Raw genomic sequence first — 17,538 nt, 5'->3', positions numbered from 1 at the left:
TCTGTTTATTTCAGACCTGTGGTTGACTATCGTTCTAGAATTTAATTTTTACACCAAAACCATTAAATTTGCTGGGATGATTTTCTCAAATGAAAATCCCGTGGAACTTTTCAGCAAGTATAATCACCAAGACAGCAAGGTCTTCCAACCCAATAAAAACTAAGACACAGTTAGATACTCTTCCATAACATTAGAGGGGAACTAAATCCCCTATCACAATACCAGGAAGGAGGGAGAGAAACAATTATACAAGTAAAATGAGAGGGTATGGAAGGTTCCATCAAAAGCAGAATCTACGATAAAACAAGACATAAAACAGGCATTCACTCTGGGGGAATGAAAGGAGTGAATAGACTAGGACAGGAGCAAGTTGAAGGTTAAAGTGTCTTTAACTATGACAGTATTGCTAAGGGTTATGAACCACAGGGCAAGGTTTTAGTTAGGAGGCAATATGGATATAGCCTCCCTACTCCAAGCTCAGGAAAAGCACCCTAATACTCATCAATCTTGAAAATGAGAGTAACAATAGAACTAACATCACTAGGAAGGTTCAACTTTGGGCGGGAAGAACAACTGGATCAGAGCTCTCTGTCTCCTAAGCCTAACAGACAGAGACAGGCCTGGGGGCCTTTCTATTTAGAAGGGGCTTTTGCATGAAGGGTTCAAGGGAAAGAAATGGAGGAACCCAGATATACTTCAGTCCATTGGTTAAAAATATATGGCCAGGCGCAGTGGCTCACGCCTGTAATCCCAGCACTTTGGGAGGCTGAGGCGGGTGGATCACTTGAGGCCAGGAGTTCAAGACCAGCCTGGCCAATATGGTGAAACTCCATCTCAACTAAAAATACAAAAATTAGGCAGGCAAGGTGGCGCACACCTGTAGGACTTTGGGAGGCCGAGGCGGGCATATCACCTGAGGTCAGGAGTTCAAGACCAACCTGGCCAACATGGTTGGTCAGGTCTCTACTAAAAATACAAAAATTAGCAGGGCATGGTGGTACACGCCTATAATCCCAGATACTCTGGAGGCTGAGGCACGTGAATTGCTTGAACCTGAGAGGCAGTGGTTGCAGTGAGCTGAGATCATGCCACTGCACTCCAGCCTGGGTGACAAGAGTGAGACTGTCAAAAAAAAAAAAAAAAAAAAAAAAAAAAAAATATATATATATATATATATATATACATACATACACACACACAAACATATCTGCCAAGGTCTCTTGCATTGTATCCCTCAAGGATCTTGAGTGGAAGATTGTCTTGAGTGGAAGACTTGAGTGGTGATAAAGAGCCTTTGCTTGGCCAAATTTCTTTTTCTTTTTCTTTTTTCTTTTTTTTTTTTTTTTGAGACAGAGTCTCGCTCTGCCGCCCAGGCTAGAGTGCAGTGGCGCGATCTTGGCTTACTGCCAGCTCCGCCTCCCGGGTTCACACCATTCTCCTGCCTCAGCCTCCCTAGTAGCTGGGACTACAGGCGCCCACCACCATGCCCAGCTAATGTTTTGTATTGTTTTTTTTTTTTTAGTAGAGACGGGGTTTCACTGTGTTAGGATGGTCTCGATCTCCTGACCTCGTGATCCGCCCGCCTCGGCCTCCCAAAGTGCTGGGATTACAGGCATGAGCCACCGCACCCAGCCTGCTTGGCCAAATTTCAGTCTCCTGAACCCCCTCCTAGGCCCATCTGCGCACATCTTTGTAAAATCCAGCTTCAGCAAGAACTCTGATAAGTCAGCTTAGCAAGAATCCCCTATGCTTGATATCAAATCACCCTCGATATCTAATCGAGTTCTTCATCCTCCACCATCCATCCCCCAGGTGATGTCTGACCACCCTGGTCTGTCTTCAGTAAGAATCCCCTTAGGTCAGTGCAGACAGAATGCCCCCTTGCCCCTCATGTTTCCTCTTAGAAATTTTCCATCCACTGACTCCCACCCTACTGCTTGGCTACAAATTCCCAGTAGCCCATGTTGTACTCAAGAGTTGGGCCCAATCTCTCTTCCCCACTGCAAAATTCCATCACAGTGGTCCCTATGCCTATTGTAATACTACCCCCCACCTTGAATAAAATCTTCCTCACTGTGCTTTAACTAGTGTCACTGATTTTTTTTTCTTTAACAGTGGGATACGGCTCTAGCAGAGGGAGAGAACCATAATCTCTCGCTTGAACACAACTAATAGACTTTCTTCTTTACAGCAAAGCTCCTTGAAAGAGCTACTTGAACTTTCTCCAGTTTCTGTGCTCCCAGCTCCTATTTGTTCTTGAATATGCTCCAGTCAGGCGCCTACCCCACCTCTCCACTGCAACAGCTCTCACTGGTACCAATGGCCTCCATGTTGCTAAATCCAAGGGTCATTTTCAGTCTCTTTCTTAGCTGACCTATCAGCAGCATCTGCCAAAGTTGATCACTCTCTCTTCCGTGCAATACTGTCTCCCCTTGGCTTCAACATACATCACTTTCCTTTTACCAATCTGGCTGCAGCTTCTCAGCCCGTTGGTAGGATCTTCAATTTCCTAAGCTCTAAACATTGGAGCACTCAGGGCTCAGTCCTCAGACCCCTCCCTTTTCTCTAAGTCACACTGAGTGTGCCTGCCTCTCCCACCTCCCCTTCCACCTCTGCCTCCCCTTTATAGATAACACCATTTAGCATGAGGCCTTAAATGCCATATATTCAGTCTGAAGATTTCCAAGATGCTCTCCAGCTAAGACTTTCCTCTGAATTCCAGGCTTATATATATAATCAACCATCAGTTAAACATCTGCACATAAATGCTCAATAGGGTTCTCAAGCTGAACTTGTCCAAAACTGAACTCTTAATGTATCCTCCCAACCTTCTCCTCCAACAGTGCTTCCCACCTCAGCGAATGGTCGCTCTCTCTCTCTCCAGTTGCTCAGGCCAAAAACTACAAAGTCCTTTACACCTCTTTCTCTCAAACCCCTCATCCAATCCATCAGTACACTGTACTCCAAACATATCCAGCCACTCATGAGCCAAATCTGGAACAATTTGAACATGAAAATAAATGATAGTAAAGGATTTCATCCAGAGAATAAAATAGGAATCTACAGGTCCAGGTTTAAAATAAATACACGGATAAATAAATGGCAGGCGAGGGAAAACCCTTCCTCAGAGCAGGATGGCAACAAATAAACATAGAGGGAGTGATACATTAGAGAAACACCATTCGGCAACCACCTAGTAATAAATGTTTCAGGCAAAGATCACTGGATGCCAAAACTAGCAAGTGAGAGTTTGAGAATGGGATATTTACTGACACTCGAAGTACCTCCCCTAAAGACACTTAAAAAAAGGAACAGTTACTTCAGTGGAGAAACTTGGCAAGACACCAATAACCAAGTCATCAAGGATGTCACCACCAGTAAAGAGACAAATAAATAGAGACAAGTGTCTCCTGAGAAGGACACATCACTTCCTTTGTATTCCTGCCAAAAAAGCATAATCAAACTTTAATTATGAGGAAATATCAAAGTAACCCAAATTGAAGACATTCTAAAAAAAATAAATATTCTGTACTTCTCAAAAAAGTCAAGGTCTTAAAAGATTAAAATTAAAAAAAAAAAAAAAAGACTTGTTCCAGATTATACAACTATAAAGAGACACATCGGTTAAATGCAATGTGGGATCCTAAACTGAACCCTGGACAGGGGAAAAAAAAATTTGTTGACGGGGAGACAGGGTCTCACTCTGTTGCCCAGGCTGGAGTGCAGAAGCACAATCACGGCTCACTGCAGCCTCAACCTTCCTGGGCTCAGGTGATCTTCCCACCTTAGACTCCCAAGCAGCTGGAACGACAGGCATGTGCCACCGCACCCAGCTAATTTTTGTATTTTTTGTAGAGACGGAGTTTCGCCATGTTGCCCAGGCTGGTCTTGAACTCCGGAGCTCAAGCAATCCGCCCATCTTGACCTCCCAATGTGCTGGGATTACAGGCGTGAGCCACTGCACCCAGCCAAAAATAATTTTTTTTTACTTATAAAGGACACTATTGGAACAACTAGTAAATGTGCTAACGTGTGAATTAAATAACTACTGTATCAGTGTTAACTTCGTAATTTTGATAATTTTACTATGGTTATGTAAGGAAATAAATACAGAAGTATTTAATGGCAAAAAGGTCTTTATGTCTGCAACTTACTCTCATATGGTTCAGAGAAGAAATCAGTGTGTGCATGTGTGTGTGTGTGTGTGTACGTATCTATACATACACAGTCGGCCCCTGAACAACACGGGTTTGAACTGCATGGGTCCACTTACATACAGACTTTTTTTCAGTAAAAGTCACACTGAGTGTGCCTGCCTCTCCTACCTCCCCTTCCACCTCTGCCACCCCTGAGACAGCAACAACAACCCCTCCTCTTCCTCCTCCTGTTCCTATTCAATGTGAAGACGATGAAGATGAAGGCCTTTATGATGATCCACTCTCACTTAATGAATAGTAAATATACTTTCTCTTCCTTATGATTTCCTTAATGACATTTACTTTTCTCTAGCTCATTTTACTGTAAGACTAGAGTCTATGATAAATATAACATACAAAATATGTGTTAATCAAGTATTTATGTAATCAATAAGGCTTCTCTGGTCAACACTAGGCTAATAGTAGTTAATTTTGGGGAAGTCAAAGTTATACACGGGTGGGGTATGGTGGCTTATGCCTGTAATCCCAGCACTTTGGGAGGCCAAGGCGGATGGATCACTTGAGGCCAGGAGTTTGAGACCAGCCTGGCCAACATGGTGAAACCCCGACTCTACTAAAAATACAAAAATCAGCCAGGCATGGTGGTGTGTGCCTGTTAATCCCAGCTACTCAGGAGGCTGAGGCAGGAGAATCACTTGAACCTGGGAGGCAGAGGTTGCAGTGGGCCAAGATCACGCCACTGCACTCCAGATTGGGCAACAGGAGTGAAACTATGTCTCAGAAAAAAAGAAAAGAGTTATACACAGATTTTCAACTGCACAGGAGTCAGCTCCCCCACAACCCCTACACTGTTCAAAGGTCAATTGCATATAGAAAGAAAGAGAGAAGAAGAGAGAATGAAAAGCAAATAGCCTAATACATTAAGCTTTGAGGAATCTGGATGAAGATTATACAGAAATTCTTTATACTATTTTTGCATATTTTCTGAGAAACCATTTCAAGATAAACTGCTAAATACACACACACACACACACACCCCTCACAATACCTTCACTGCCCCCATTCTACCTAACCTAGTTATCTCTCCCCTGGATTACTTCAGTGGCCTCCTAACCAATCTGCATTTCTGCTCTTGCCTCCGTCTTTTCTCAAAAAGCAGCCAGTGATCTCATTAAAATATCTTAGATCATGGCACCATTTGCTCAAAACCTTCCAATGCCTTTCCCTTTCATTCAGAATAGAAGCGAAATCCCATACTACAGTCTACAAGGCCACACACAGGCTGCCTGCCCCCGCACCTCTCACCTCACCTCTACTTCCTTTGCCTTCCTCATTCTCCTGCAACCCCTGTCATCACTGCAGTTCTTCACACCCTCAGACAGGCTCCCAGGTGCAGGCCCTCATCCTGGCTGCTCCCTCTGCCTGGTACACGCCACACCCAGGTACGTGCGTGGTGCATCAAGGACTGCCCTGGCCATGCTATCTATCTCAAATTTTCCTCTTACTGGCATGTGTTATCTCCCTTTCCTACTTTATTTATCTTCTTAGCACTCACCATTTTCTCATGTATTACATATTTTATAAATTTATCTTGTCTGTCTCATCTCCCTCACTATAATATAAGCTCCAGAACAAGTATTTTTGCTGTTTTGTTTACTGCTATGTCCCAGTGCCTAGAACAGAGAGTGGAATAACGTAGGGGCTCAAAAGGTATGTGTTGAATGAATGAGAACTAGACAAAAGCATTATCTGCAAGGCCAAAGGAGAATTTGTAAAAGTTTAAAGCCACATACTCACCTAGGGAAGCACAACTACCCTCTCCTGCCTCAAAGCTGCAAGCATATGTGTGAGCAGGAACGTAGGCAGCAGATGTATTTAGAAACGGGTCCCAAACAATGACATTGTATATGACACCTTGTCCCGGGAGGGAGGAGAAGGAAACACTTGTCTTATCATTAGCTGTTAGGGTAACCACCTGAAGCCAAAAATAACACACGATTAGTGTTTAGGGGATTTTTTTAAGCTATTCTGTGATAATCCCACCTACGTGTAATATTAAATGGTATATTCATAAATTATAATTCTTGCTTAAAATATACACCAACCCATTTAATATGGTCAAAAGGCCATCTTACATGGTTTGTATGTGCTAATGTAAACAAGCTCTCACACAAAATGCTTCCAAAGGTTTTTTTTAATAGTTTAAGGAAAATGCGATATAAAGAATGTATAAATGCTAGTTACGACAATGAAAAAAGTTTTTTCTCCTCTGCTAGACTATAAACAAGGATGGGAACTGTATTTCTCTTGTGCACTGCTCTTTCCTCAGTGTACAGCCCAATGCCTAACACAGAGGATGTGTCCAATGTTAGCCACAGACTAACGTAGACAGTCTGTTAACATCTCGCAGACAGTACCCACTTATTTTTGTCTAACAGTCTCTGAAACAAGAAAATATTACATAAGGTTTTGTTATGTAGTAGTAGTTCTTAACTTCAGAAATTCCATTGTAAACTATAAAATAGAAGAAACAAATGCTTTATAGAACCATAATACCTATGTTCCTACTAATTTGAGAAAAATAAATATTAGGGTTTTAGGAGTAAATTATTATGAGCCCTCCTACATCAGACTACCATTGTTTAAAAATACTGCTTAGCCTTCAATAACTTGCTTCCTGGGCAAAGGTCTGGTAAAGTTCAACAAACTGTTAATATTACTCCCAAGTTACCATGAAAAGTTTAAACCAGACAGAAAAGTTGAAGGAATAACACAATAAATAGACTATATACTGCCTAATATCAACAATTGTTAATATTTTACATTTGCTTCTCTATCACTAGTTTCTCCCCAACTCTATGTTTTTCCTGCTGAAAGTAAGTTACAGATATCATGACATTTCACTTCTAAACACTTCACTGTGCATGTCCTACCACAGTGTTTCTCAAATTTAACGTGCTTGTGAATCGCAGGGGGCAGTCTTGTTAAAAGGTAGATCTGATTCTTAGTCAGCGTGGTACTAGCAATTGTGCCTTTCTAGAAAGCTCTCAGATGATGCCAATGCTATGCAAACACCTACCACACTCTGAGTAACAAGTTACTCAGTACAGATGTAAGTCTAAGTACAGACTTACAAGGGGGTTACATCAGGATAAACCCATCGTAAAGTCAAAATGCATTTAATGTACCTCACCCACCAAACATTATGGCTTTACCCTAACCTACCTTAAATGTGCTCAGAACACTTACATTAGATTCAGTTGAACAAAATCATCTAACACAAAGGCTATTTTATTTTTTTATTATTATTATTATTATTATTATTGAGACGGAATGTCGCTCTGTTGCCCAGGCTGGAGTGCAGTGGCGCGATCATCTTGGCTCACTGCAAGCTCTGCCTCCCAGGTTCACGCCATTCTCCTGCCTCAGCCTCCTGGGTAGCTGGGACTACAGGCGCCCGCCACCACCACTACGCCCAGCTAATTTTTTGTATTTTTAGTAGAGACAGGGTTTCACCCTGTTAGCCAGGATGGGCTCAATCTCCTGACCTTGTGATCCTCCCGCCTTGGCCTCCCAAAGTGCTGGGATTACAGGCGTGAGCCACCATGTCCGGCCCACAAAGGCTATTTTATAATAAAGTGTTTAATTGCTCATGTAATTTATTGAATACAGTACACTGTAAAATGTTAGCTATTACCCGTGTGGTTAAGCAGGAGCGATGGCTCACTGCCACTGCTCAGCGTTGCAAGAGTATCATACTGTATATTGCTAGCTCAGGAAATTATCAAAACTAAAATCAAAAGATCATAAGTCAAACCATCATAAGTCAGGGACCATCTGTATAAGAATATTCTCCTATATAACAATACCTTAGCTCACCTACGAAAATGAATAATTTCTTATTAGCTAATACATGATCCAGATTTTCCCTAACGTCTTTTTTTTTTTTTTTTTTTTGAGACAGGGTCTCACTCTGTCGCCCAGGCTACGGTGCAGTGGCGTGATCTCAGCTTACTGCAACTTCTCCCAGGCTCAAGCGATCCTCCCACCTCAGCCTCCTCAATATCTGGGACTACAGGCACGCACCATCACGCCTGGAACTTTTTGGTTTTTTTAGTGGCTGTGAGGTTTTGCCACGTTGCCCAGGCTGGTCTCAAACTCCTGAGCTCAAGTGATCTGCCCTCGTTGGCCTCCCAAAGTGCTGGGATTACAGGTGTGTGCCACTGTTTCTGGCTCCTAACATCTTTTCTAGCTTTTCTCCTTCTTACCCAAGATCAAACCAAGTTCCATGCATGGTGTTTACGGCCAATCTCAGTAATCCAGAGCAGTCTGTCCCACCTTTCTCTCCCAGCTACCCAATGACTGTAGAAGATGTGAAGTCAGTATTCTCATAAAGTATTCCACAATTTTGTGTCTAACTTATTCTTTTATCCCCCATATTTCCTGTAAATAGGGAATCCAATGGACTAAATTCAGGTTAGACATTTTTTGCTAGAATATACCACAGGTGATGGTGATAATGTCAGACTGCACTACATGAGCACGTAATACAGGCTGATCCATTTTCAGTGAAACTAGCTTTGCCCACCTGGAATAGGTGGAGACTATAAGGTCACTCCATGTTAAACTGGTTCTCCTTTTACAATGAGAATTAATCTAAGGATGCTACTTAGACACCCTAGAAATATCCTGTTCCCCAAAAACCTTTCACCTGCTGATCCTTGCTGGAATTATTTCATTGAGGGTCACAAAATGGTGATCATCTAATTCTGTTATTTCTTCTACATATATTAGCCAGCACTCTTCTGCAAAGAGCTTTCTCTCACCAACTGGGGAAGAATTAGTTCCTCCTTTAAAAAGGCAAGCTAAATTTCTTTATCAATTTTTAGAGTAATTTGCTGTAAGAGTTTCCTCCAGTGGTGGCAACTGAGGAAGGTTTCATTTGTATTTATTCAAGGCTGACAACCACAGTCTTTTTCTTGATTCTTGAATTGCCCCAAATTTGGCAGTGCAAGCCCCTTCAAACAGGCTCCTGAATCTCTTTGACATACCCTCATTAGTCTTTGAGGGTTTCCCCACATTCTGGTACAAAATATTCTTTTAACTAAAAGTTAAAAAGTAACCTACAAAAAGCCTATTATACAAGTTCTTATATTCTTCATAAAAATAATAATAGTATTAAAATGTCATATCTAATAAAGCAACTAATAAACTTTACTAACAGAGCTTCTTATTTTGTGAATAAGCACAATGACGCTGTCTAGAAAAACTCCACCCATCAACCATTAGACTGAAGGATGACCTCATATACTATATTGCTGTTAGGCACTTTTCAAGACATAAAGATAAAATCCTGCCCTCCACAAAAATGATCTATTGCAGTGAGTCTCAAAATTTAATATGCATAAAAATCACCTGAGGGCTGGAGTGCAACAGCACCATCTGGGCTCATTGCAACCTCCACCTCCTGGGTTCAAACGATTCTCCTGCCTCAGCCTCCCGAGTAGCTGGTATTACAGGCATCTACCAACATGCCTGGCTAATTTTTGTATTTTTAGTAGAGACACGGTTTCACCATGTTGGACAGGCTGGTCTCAAACTCCTGACCTCAGGTGATCCACCCGCCTCGGCCTCCCAAAGTGCTGGGATTACACTGTGAGCCACTGCACCCAGTCAGAATCACCTGAGGGATATAAAATGCAAATTCTGAGTCAGTAGTTCCAGGGTGGAGTTTAAGAATTACAATTCTCACAAACTCCCCAGTGATGCCAATGCCACTGGGCCATGGTCCACACCTGGGGAGCAAGGGTTTACACGGATTCAAAAGCTCAGAGAAGAATTTTGCTCCAAGTTAGACTTTGAGTTTGGGTTCAAATATGAATGCCAATGTGTATATCCTTAAGCAGTTTCTCATTATTTTTTTCTCAAAACAATGTAATCTTCATACTTGCCAAAAATGTTTACCCAGTAGTCGTGGGAGTACACAGAAAATTACCACCTCCTTCCATTCACATTTCAGATTACCAAGTCACAGATGTGGCTGCAACTAAAACGTAACATAATTTACATGCATCTCCTCAAAGGCCAACATCATTTTGAGATATCACCAGCAAAGACTCCCAAGATGGTAACAAAAGAGAATAAAGTGAGTGTCCCCCAAAAAGGAGAAAAGAGTAAAGAAATAAGATCCTGGTAGCTTCTCCCCTTCTCAACTCTGACAAAGGTGTCACAATCCAGCCACACAAATCATGGGACTCAGATTTACCTTGAGAGCACTGGCCTTCACCTGGGGCACACTGACCATCCTCTGCAGATGCTTCAGCAACATCTCCTCAGTGAGGTCATTCTCAGGCAGAAAATACTGATAGACATCATACTGCAACCTCCACCTGGAGTCCTGGTCTGTCCCAGCGTCACATGGTGGGGGATCTACGCCTCTAAAGTCAACCAACAAAATGAAACATCAGTCTCTTGTGGTGCAAGTCCCATCTATAAAAAGGAACCAAGAGCCCTAATTTCAAACATTTGCAACAATAATTACAATTTAACAGTTCACCTTTTGCAGTGGCAACAATTGGTATTCTGAAGAAAAGTAATGCACTGTTATGGACTGAATGTTTGTGTCTCCCCAAAATTAATATGCTGAGATCCTCACTCCCAGTGTGATGATATTAGGAGGTGGGACCTTTGGAAGGTAATTAGGTCATGAAGGTGAAGCCCTAATGAATCGAATTACTGCCCTCATAAAGGAGATCCCAGAGAGCCCTCTAGCCTTCTTTCTGTCATGTGTGGACACAACGACAACCCAGCAGTCTGTAACCTGGACGAGAACCTTCACCAGAACTCAACTGTGCTGGCATCCTGATCGTGGACTTCTACCCTCTAGAACCATGAGAAAGAAGTTTATAAGCCACCCAGTCTGTGCTACTTTGTTACAGCACCACAAACTAAGACAAACACCAACAGGCAAAGGTGATTACGTAACTGGATTCTGATATCAGTCAGGCCTAGAGTAATACTACAGCTCTGGGGAGACAAAAAAATTTTTTTAAAAAAAAGCTGGGTGCAGTGGCTTATGCCTGTAATCCCAGCACTTTGGGAGGCTGAAGCAGGAGGATTGCTTGAGCTAAGAAGTTCAAGACCAGCCAGGGCAACATAGAAAGACCTCATCTTTGATTAAAAAAAAAAAAAAAGAAGAATATAGCAGATTTGTCATTTGTTAGCAAGTCGGGTAACCTCCATAACCCCTAGGGAAACTTTCTGTAAAATAACAGCAATTGCCCTTCTTCATAAAATTGTTAGGATTAAATGGCAAAGAACATAACAACACTCAGCACCACGGACAATGAACAGGAAGCATTCAAGTGTTCTCAAATGTTAGCTATCATTACTATTAAAGCAGAAACTGAGGCACAGCTTTAATTAAAACAATGAATCTTTATAAAAATAAAAGGATGTTTCAGGGCTACTGAGTGCTATCTATATTTAAAGTGCTTTATAAAAACCAGGATGTATTTTCAAGCTCATAATAGACTCACATCTGGCTCTTCAAATAAAAAGAGTTCACAAGAATGAAGTGGGAAAATATTAACTGTAAATGACAGTCCAAATATTAATAGTGAAGTTTAAATTACATCAATTCCCCCCAAAAATTAACTCAATTTTACTACAGAGAATTAGGGACTTGAGAGAGCTGGTCAAATCTACACAACTGTCGTCATGTATATTCTAAAAGCATTTCTCAGACATGGGAGACAGACGTACCTTGCATAGCCTAGGTTTGCTGGGGCAAACTTGATAGTCGTTTCAAAGAAATTATACTCCAAGTAAATGTTGGGATCAATATCTAAATCAAACTCCAAATTACAGCCTCCAGGGACAGGATCTGGATAAGAAATAGGGAAGTTACTAAACAGACAATTCTTACATATCCAAATCATACTCAGAAAAACAGAACTCTATCTACTCTTACAAAAACTTCCCAAATAGAAGTTAAATATAAACGTAGAGCTTCTAGTCGTATACTATTTCATGAACTGAGGTTAAAGAGGGTAGAGTTAACTGAGGTTCAGGGCCCTAGAGCAGGGCAGAGCCAAAATTTTCTGTAAAAGGCCTAATAGTATTTTAGGCTTTGTCAGTCTGATGGTCTCTGCAGTAACTACCCACCCCAGTCCCTGTGGCAGGAAAGCAGCCACAGGCAATACGTACAGGAAGAGGCATAGCTGTGTTTCAGTAAAACTTTATGTACAAAAACAGGCAGCAAGCTGGATCTGGCTCATGGTCTGTAGTTTGCCAACCTTTCCTCTAGAGTTAAAAAGATCGGCTACTGGTTGACTACTTCTGGCCAGGTTTGGAATGCAGATACACAGTGTGTATATATGTTTCAATATCATGTTGGAATCTTCCTCCAAATTCTATGCTCTTCTTTCATACTCTCCTTTTTCTGCACTTATGGATCTTTACCACACCACAAATGGTATGTATGCCAGCTGAAGCTCCTCTGTTCATAATTTTTCTTTGTGCACTGTCCTTGACGCAAGCCTTAATTAAGTCTATGGTTTCTTATCAGGTAATTAGCCTTTTGTTATAGCTAACATTTCCTATCTTCTACTCCAGTAATCTTCTGGATTCTCCCTCCTTTCCTAACTAGCGCTCCCTCTCCTTCCCTTTACCCCCAAGCTTTAAGAGTAGTCTAAATTTATTCACCTCACCTTCACTCCTCCATCCCTGTTGTGCCACTAAAGTGACTCTCATAAAGGGCCACCGCTGACTCCTACTTGCTCTAGCATACGGACACCTTCAGTCAGTTCTCTTGACCTCTCCGTAGACTGTAACTTACCACTTCCTTTTTTTTTTTTTGAGACGGAGTCTTGCTCTATCACCCAAGCTGGAGTGAAGTGGCGCAATCTCAGCTCACTGCAACCTCTGCCCGCCGGGTTCAAGCAATTCTCCTGCCGCAGCCTCCTGAGTACCTGGGATTGTAGGCACCTGCCACCACACCTGACTAATTTTTGTATTTTTAGTAGAGATAGAGTTTCGCCATGTTGGCCAGGCTAGTCTCAAACTCTCGATTATATAAATTATACCTGCAACCTGCTTCGGCCTCCCAAAGTGCTGGGATTACAGGTGTGAGCCACCGTGCCCGGCCTGCTCCCTTTTAAAGGCAGAAACTCCAGGCTTTCTTCCTACCTTCTTGACTACTCCACAGTGTTGTGCTTATTCCTCAGGAGTTATTATCCACCAGAAACAGTGCCTGACACATAGTAGGCACTAGTAAAGTATTTGCTATGATTTTTTTGCCCTAAATATCCAAGTACATGCCTGGATAATCTCACTCACTGCCACAGCTTTTATTAACAGCTATTTAGTTGGGAATCTAATCTCACCCCTCCACTCCAGGCCCTTATTTAAATTATGTACTCTGCATTTCCATCCAAATGTCCTACAAGCATCTCAGACTGTGTCCCAAACTGAAGTCATCATCTACTCCGTCCCACCTCCCAAAACATCCAGCACCACCATAACCCTGTTCCTACACCTATTTTGTATCACTATTTCCCTGCTGCCCAAATAGGAAACCTATGCTTCCCTCTTATACTCCATAACCACCAGTCATTGTGTTGTATCAATTCCACCTTCTGGATATCTCAAATCCTGCTCCTCTTCTCCATCCCGCCTCTCATGGCCTCTGTTCAGATCCTCATTTCTCATTTTGTGCTGAGTCCTGACTCTGCTGCACCCTCTCCAATCCATCCCCACACTGCTTCTAGAGTTGGCTTTCTAAGAGATGAAATGGACTACACCATTCCTCTGCTTAAAAACTCTATGCCTCCTTAGAACCTACCTCGAAATAAAGTACAAACCTCAAATTGTATGCAAGGCCCTCCACACTCCAGCTGCAGCCACACTCACAACGTGCCATTCTCCAAATCATTTTTCTTCATGACGTCGAGCTTACTGCTTCTGCTTAGAATAACTAAACTGTTAAGGACTATGTCTTGCCTTAACTATTACTGCTTCTCCAAGGGCTCCCTAAATGTTTTTCGAATGAATAAACATGTTCTCCTAGTCACTACCTGAGCTTTCAGTCATCGTGCTAATTCTCTTACTATAAAATATTTCTGATTATAGGCTGGGCGCAGTGGCTCATGCCTGCAATCCCAGCACTTTGGGAGGCTGAGGCGGGTGAATCACAAGGTCAGGAGTTCGAGACCAGCCTGGCCAACATGGTGAAACGCCATCTCTACTAAAAATACAAAAAATTAGCTGGGCCTGGTGGCGGGCGCCTGTAATCCCAGCTACTTGGGAGGCTGAGGCAGGAGAATCGCTTGAACCCGGGAGGCAGAGGTTGCAGTGAGCCGAGATCGCGCCACTACACTCCAGCCTGGGTGACAGTGCGAGACTCCATCTCAAAAAAAAAAATCCGATTATATAAATTATACTTGCAACAAACAATCTCAATAGGATAATTTTCCTTAAAGTTTCATGAACACATTCCATATTCCAAAGAGTAAGAGGGAGGAGAAGACAGAAGGGTTACCTCTTTCTGAGTAGGAGAGTAGGATAGCCATATTCTGGACAGGCTGTATGCCTGAAGTCCCCAAGTACCAAGTGCATGTACTCTGCTCTGGTCTAAGGATGAAAACCAGTCCACTGGCAGTGCCTGTTTCCGAGGAATTGGAAAGGAGAGTCTGCAGTCCAGAAGAAACATTGTCATGAATAGGAAGTCGACCAAAACATAAATTAACGAGCTGATCCAGTGTGCATGTCCTATTCCAAATCTTCCCAAAACAAATAGAAAAAAAAAAAACCTTCCTTAAATAACCAGGGAATTCTTTTCATCTCTATGTTCACATGCCCACACATATACATGGAAAAAGCATTCTTGAAAAATATACGATTGTCTTAGTTAAGGCTGCTATAACAAAGTACCACAGGTAAGGTGGTTATAAACAACAGAAATTTATTTTCACAATTCTAGAGTCTGGTGGTTCAAGATAGGGGTGCCAACACAGTCGGGTTCTGATGAAAGCCGTCTTATAGGCTGAAGACTCCCAACTTCTTGTTGTATCCTCACATGACAGAGAAAGGGCAAGAAACATATCTGGGGTCCCTTTTATAAGGCCACTAATCCCATTCATGAGGGCTCTAAATGGGGGCCCATGACCTAATCACTTCCCAAAGACTCCACTTCCTAATATAACACACTGAGGATGAGTATTTCAACTGTGAATTTTGTGAAGACACAAACATTCTGTCTGTAAAAATAATCTTTGATCAGGAATAGCAGATGCACAGTGAAATCCCAAGTGTTTCAATTAATTTGAATTAAGATTTACTATGTCAAATAATGTTTTATCTTAGTTTCTAAGACCACTAGGACAAAAACATGAGACCTGGCCCCAAGGAGTTCAGTTTTCGAGGTACCTTTTAAATTGTGTTATAACTGACAAACTATAAACTGTACATAAAGTATAATTTTTCTTTTTTTTTGAGATGGAGTCTCGCTCTGTCACCCAGGCTAGAGTGCAGTGGCGCGATCTCAGCTTACTACAAGCTCCGCCTCCCGGGTTCACGCCATTCTCCTGTCTCAGCCTCCCAAGTAGCTGGGACTACAGGCGCCTGCCACCACACCTGGCTAATTTTTTGTACTTTTAGTAGAGACGAGGGTTCACCGTGTTAGCCAGGATGGTCTTGATCTCCTGACCTCATGATCCGCCAGCATCAGCCTCCCAAAGTGCTGGGATTACAGGCGTGAGCCACCGTGCCCGGCCCATAAAGTATACTTTTAAGTGTTGATATACAGACACCTGTGAAACCATTACCACAATCAAAATAGCAAATGTATGCATCACCCCAAGTTTCCTTGTGCCCCTTCCTAATCCTTCCTCACACACTTCCTCTCTACCATCCCCCACTCCCATCTGCTTGGAAAGTTTTTTGAATAATAAAATGCTAAGCTAAAAGGTAACAGACTCAAGAGGTTCTATCAAAGCTAAGGAAATGGGAAGGAAAAGGTAGCAGAGTAGTTTCAATTTGATAAGCATAAGAAAGAATGACTCAAATATTAATTGATAAATGATCAAGTCAACAGTTTCAAAGAGCCAATTGCCATCACGACTCAAAAAAAAAACAAAAGTGCCACACTTTATTAGGAAGGGCACAGGAAACAGAAGCACTTCTCTTTACACAGACCACTCACTTCCTGAGCCATGTGCAGTTCTGGCCATCATCTTCTAAGTAATATAACAGTGGGAACTAAAGGCAGTCCAAGAAATAAAATGATAATTAAGGACAACTAAGACCCTTTCTGCATAGAAATCAAGGCCCAAGATGCTGCCAGCCAGGTCTGTTTTATCACTGGTGATGCTGACATCTCTTTATCCAAGTTCTGCTTCCTCAGATGTAGAAATAGGCATCACTACTACTTTGTTGAGCTTTAATGAGAATTAACCATATGGAAACCAAACACAGGGGTTCCTAACTGGGGGCCTGAAAGTCTGAGTTTCTGAAGGGCCCCATGAAATTTTATATTTATATTTGAGTCCATAGACTTGAGCAGTCTATGGCTCCAGGAGCTTAAGAACCACTGGCCTAGGACATAGTAGGCGTTCAACAAATACAAATCCTTATTTCACCCATCCCTCTCTTTTCCTTCAAATGTTGTCTTGCTGTAATGTCATTAGGAAGAAACATACTGTTTGTCAATTAAAAATTGTTTTAATAGATCTAGTTAAAAAAGAGAAGAAGAAAGAACTCATCTATGTGCCATTTTACTAAGTCTCCTATGTAAGAGTCTGAATAGGAAGCTGTCTTTCGAATTCAGTGCCATAAAAAACTTGGCCTCCCCTGAGGAACTGGCATGCTCCTTCCTTTCTAAGGAAGTTATGAAATTTAACATGCTTTACCTTCTGCTTTAGCTGCAAAGAACTTGGGCAAATTCGACGTATGTGTGACATCGGTATCTCTTGTAATTAATACTATTTATTCCTTTCCTTTTTTCCTAAGCTGAATTCTTCCATTTCTAGTCTATTAACTACCCCCCCCACACACCCCACAACACACACGCACACACGTGCACAACCACATGCACACAATTTCCAAACCTCTATGGTAGGGGAAAGAAGGCAGGAATAAAAATACACAAAATAGTAAGAAAGATAGTGTGACCAATGCCTCTAATATTATATATGGGCTGGGGCGCAGTGGCTCATGCCTGCAATCCCAGCACTTTGGGATGCCCAGACAGGAGGATCACTTGAGGCCAGGAGTTCAAGACCAGCCTGGGCAACATAGCAAAACCCCATCTCTACAAAAAAAAATGTTAAAAATTAGCCAAGTGTGGTGACATGTGCCTGTAGTTCCAGGATCACTTAAGACC

General features: G+C 42.1%; 1 protein-coding gene across 9 annotated transcripts in view; it reads right to left on the bottom strand.

Moving 5' to 3' along the window:
• TM7SF3 (transmembrane 7 superfamily member 3) overlaps positions 1-17,538 on the bottom strand; it is a 57,533-nt gene that overhangs the window by 27,851 nt on the left and 12,144 nt on the right. For 5 of the 9 annotated variants that reach the window (XM_016923759.4, XM_063786874.1, XM_063786876.1 and 2 more), the window contains exons 3-6: positions 14,698-14,938; positions 11,922-12,042; positions 10,423-10,594; positions 5,955-6,132 (exon numbers count right to left, since the gene is read on the bottom strand). In XM_016923759.4, the coding sequence (XP_016779248.2) occupies positions 5,955-6,132; positions 10,423-10,594; positions 11,922-12,042; positions 14,698-14,938 (712 nt within the window). The remainder of the gene's footprint in view (positions 1-5,954; positions 6,133-10,422; positions 10,595-11,921; positions 12,043-14,697; positions 14,939-17,538) is intronic. The other 4 variants (XM_520807.9, XM_054664425.2, XM_063786877.1 and 1 more) reach the window with 1 other exon arrangement.

Source organism: Pan troglodytes, chromosome 10, assembly GCF_028858775.2.
Source record: "Pan troglodytes isolate AG18354 chromosome 10, NHGRI_mPanTro3-v2.0_pri, whole genome shotgun sequence".
NCBI classification, from domain to species: domain Eukaryota; kingdom Metazoa; phylum Chordata; class Mammalia; order Primates; family Hominidae; genus Pan; species Pan troglodytes.
This window is presented reverse-complemented; position numbering and strand designations above follow the sequence as displayed.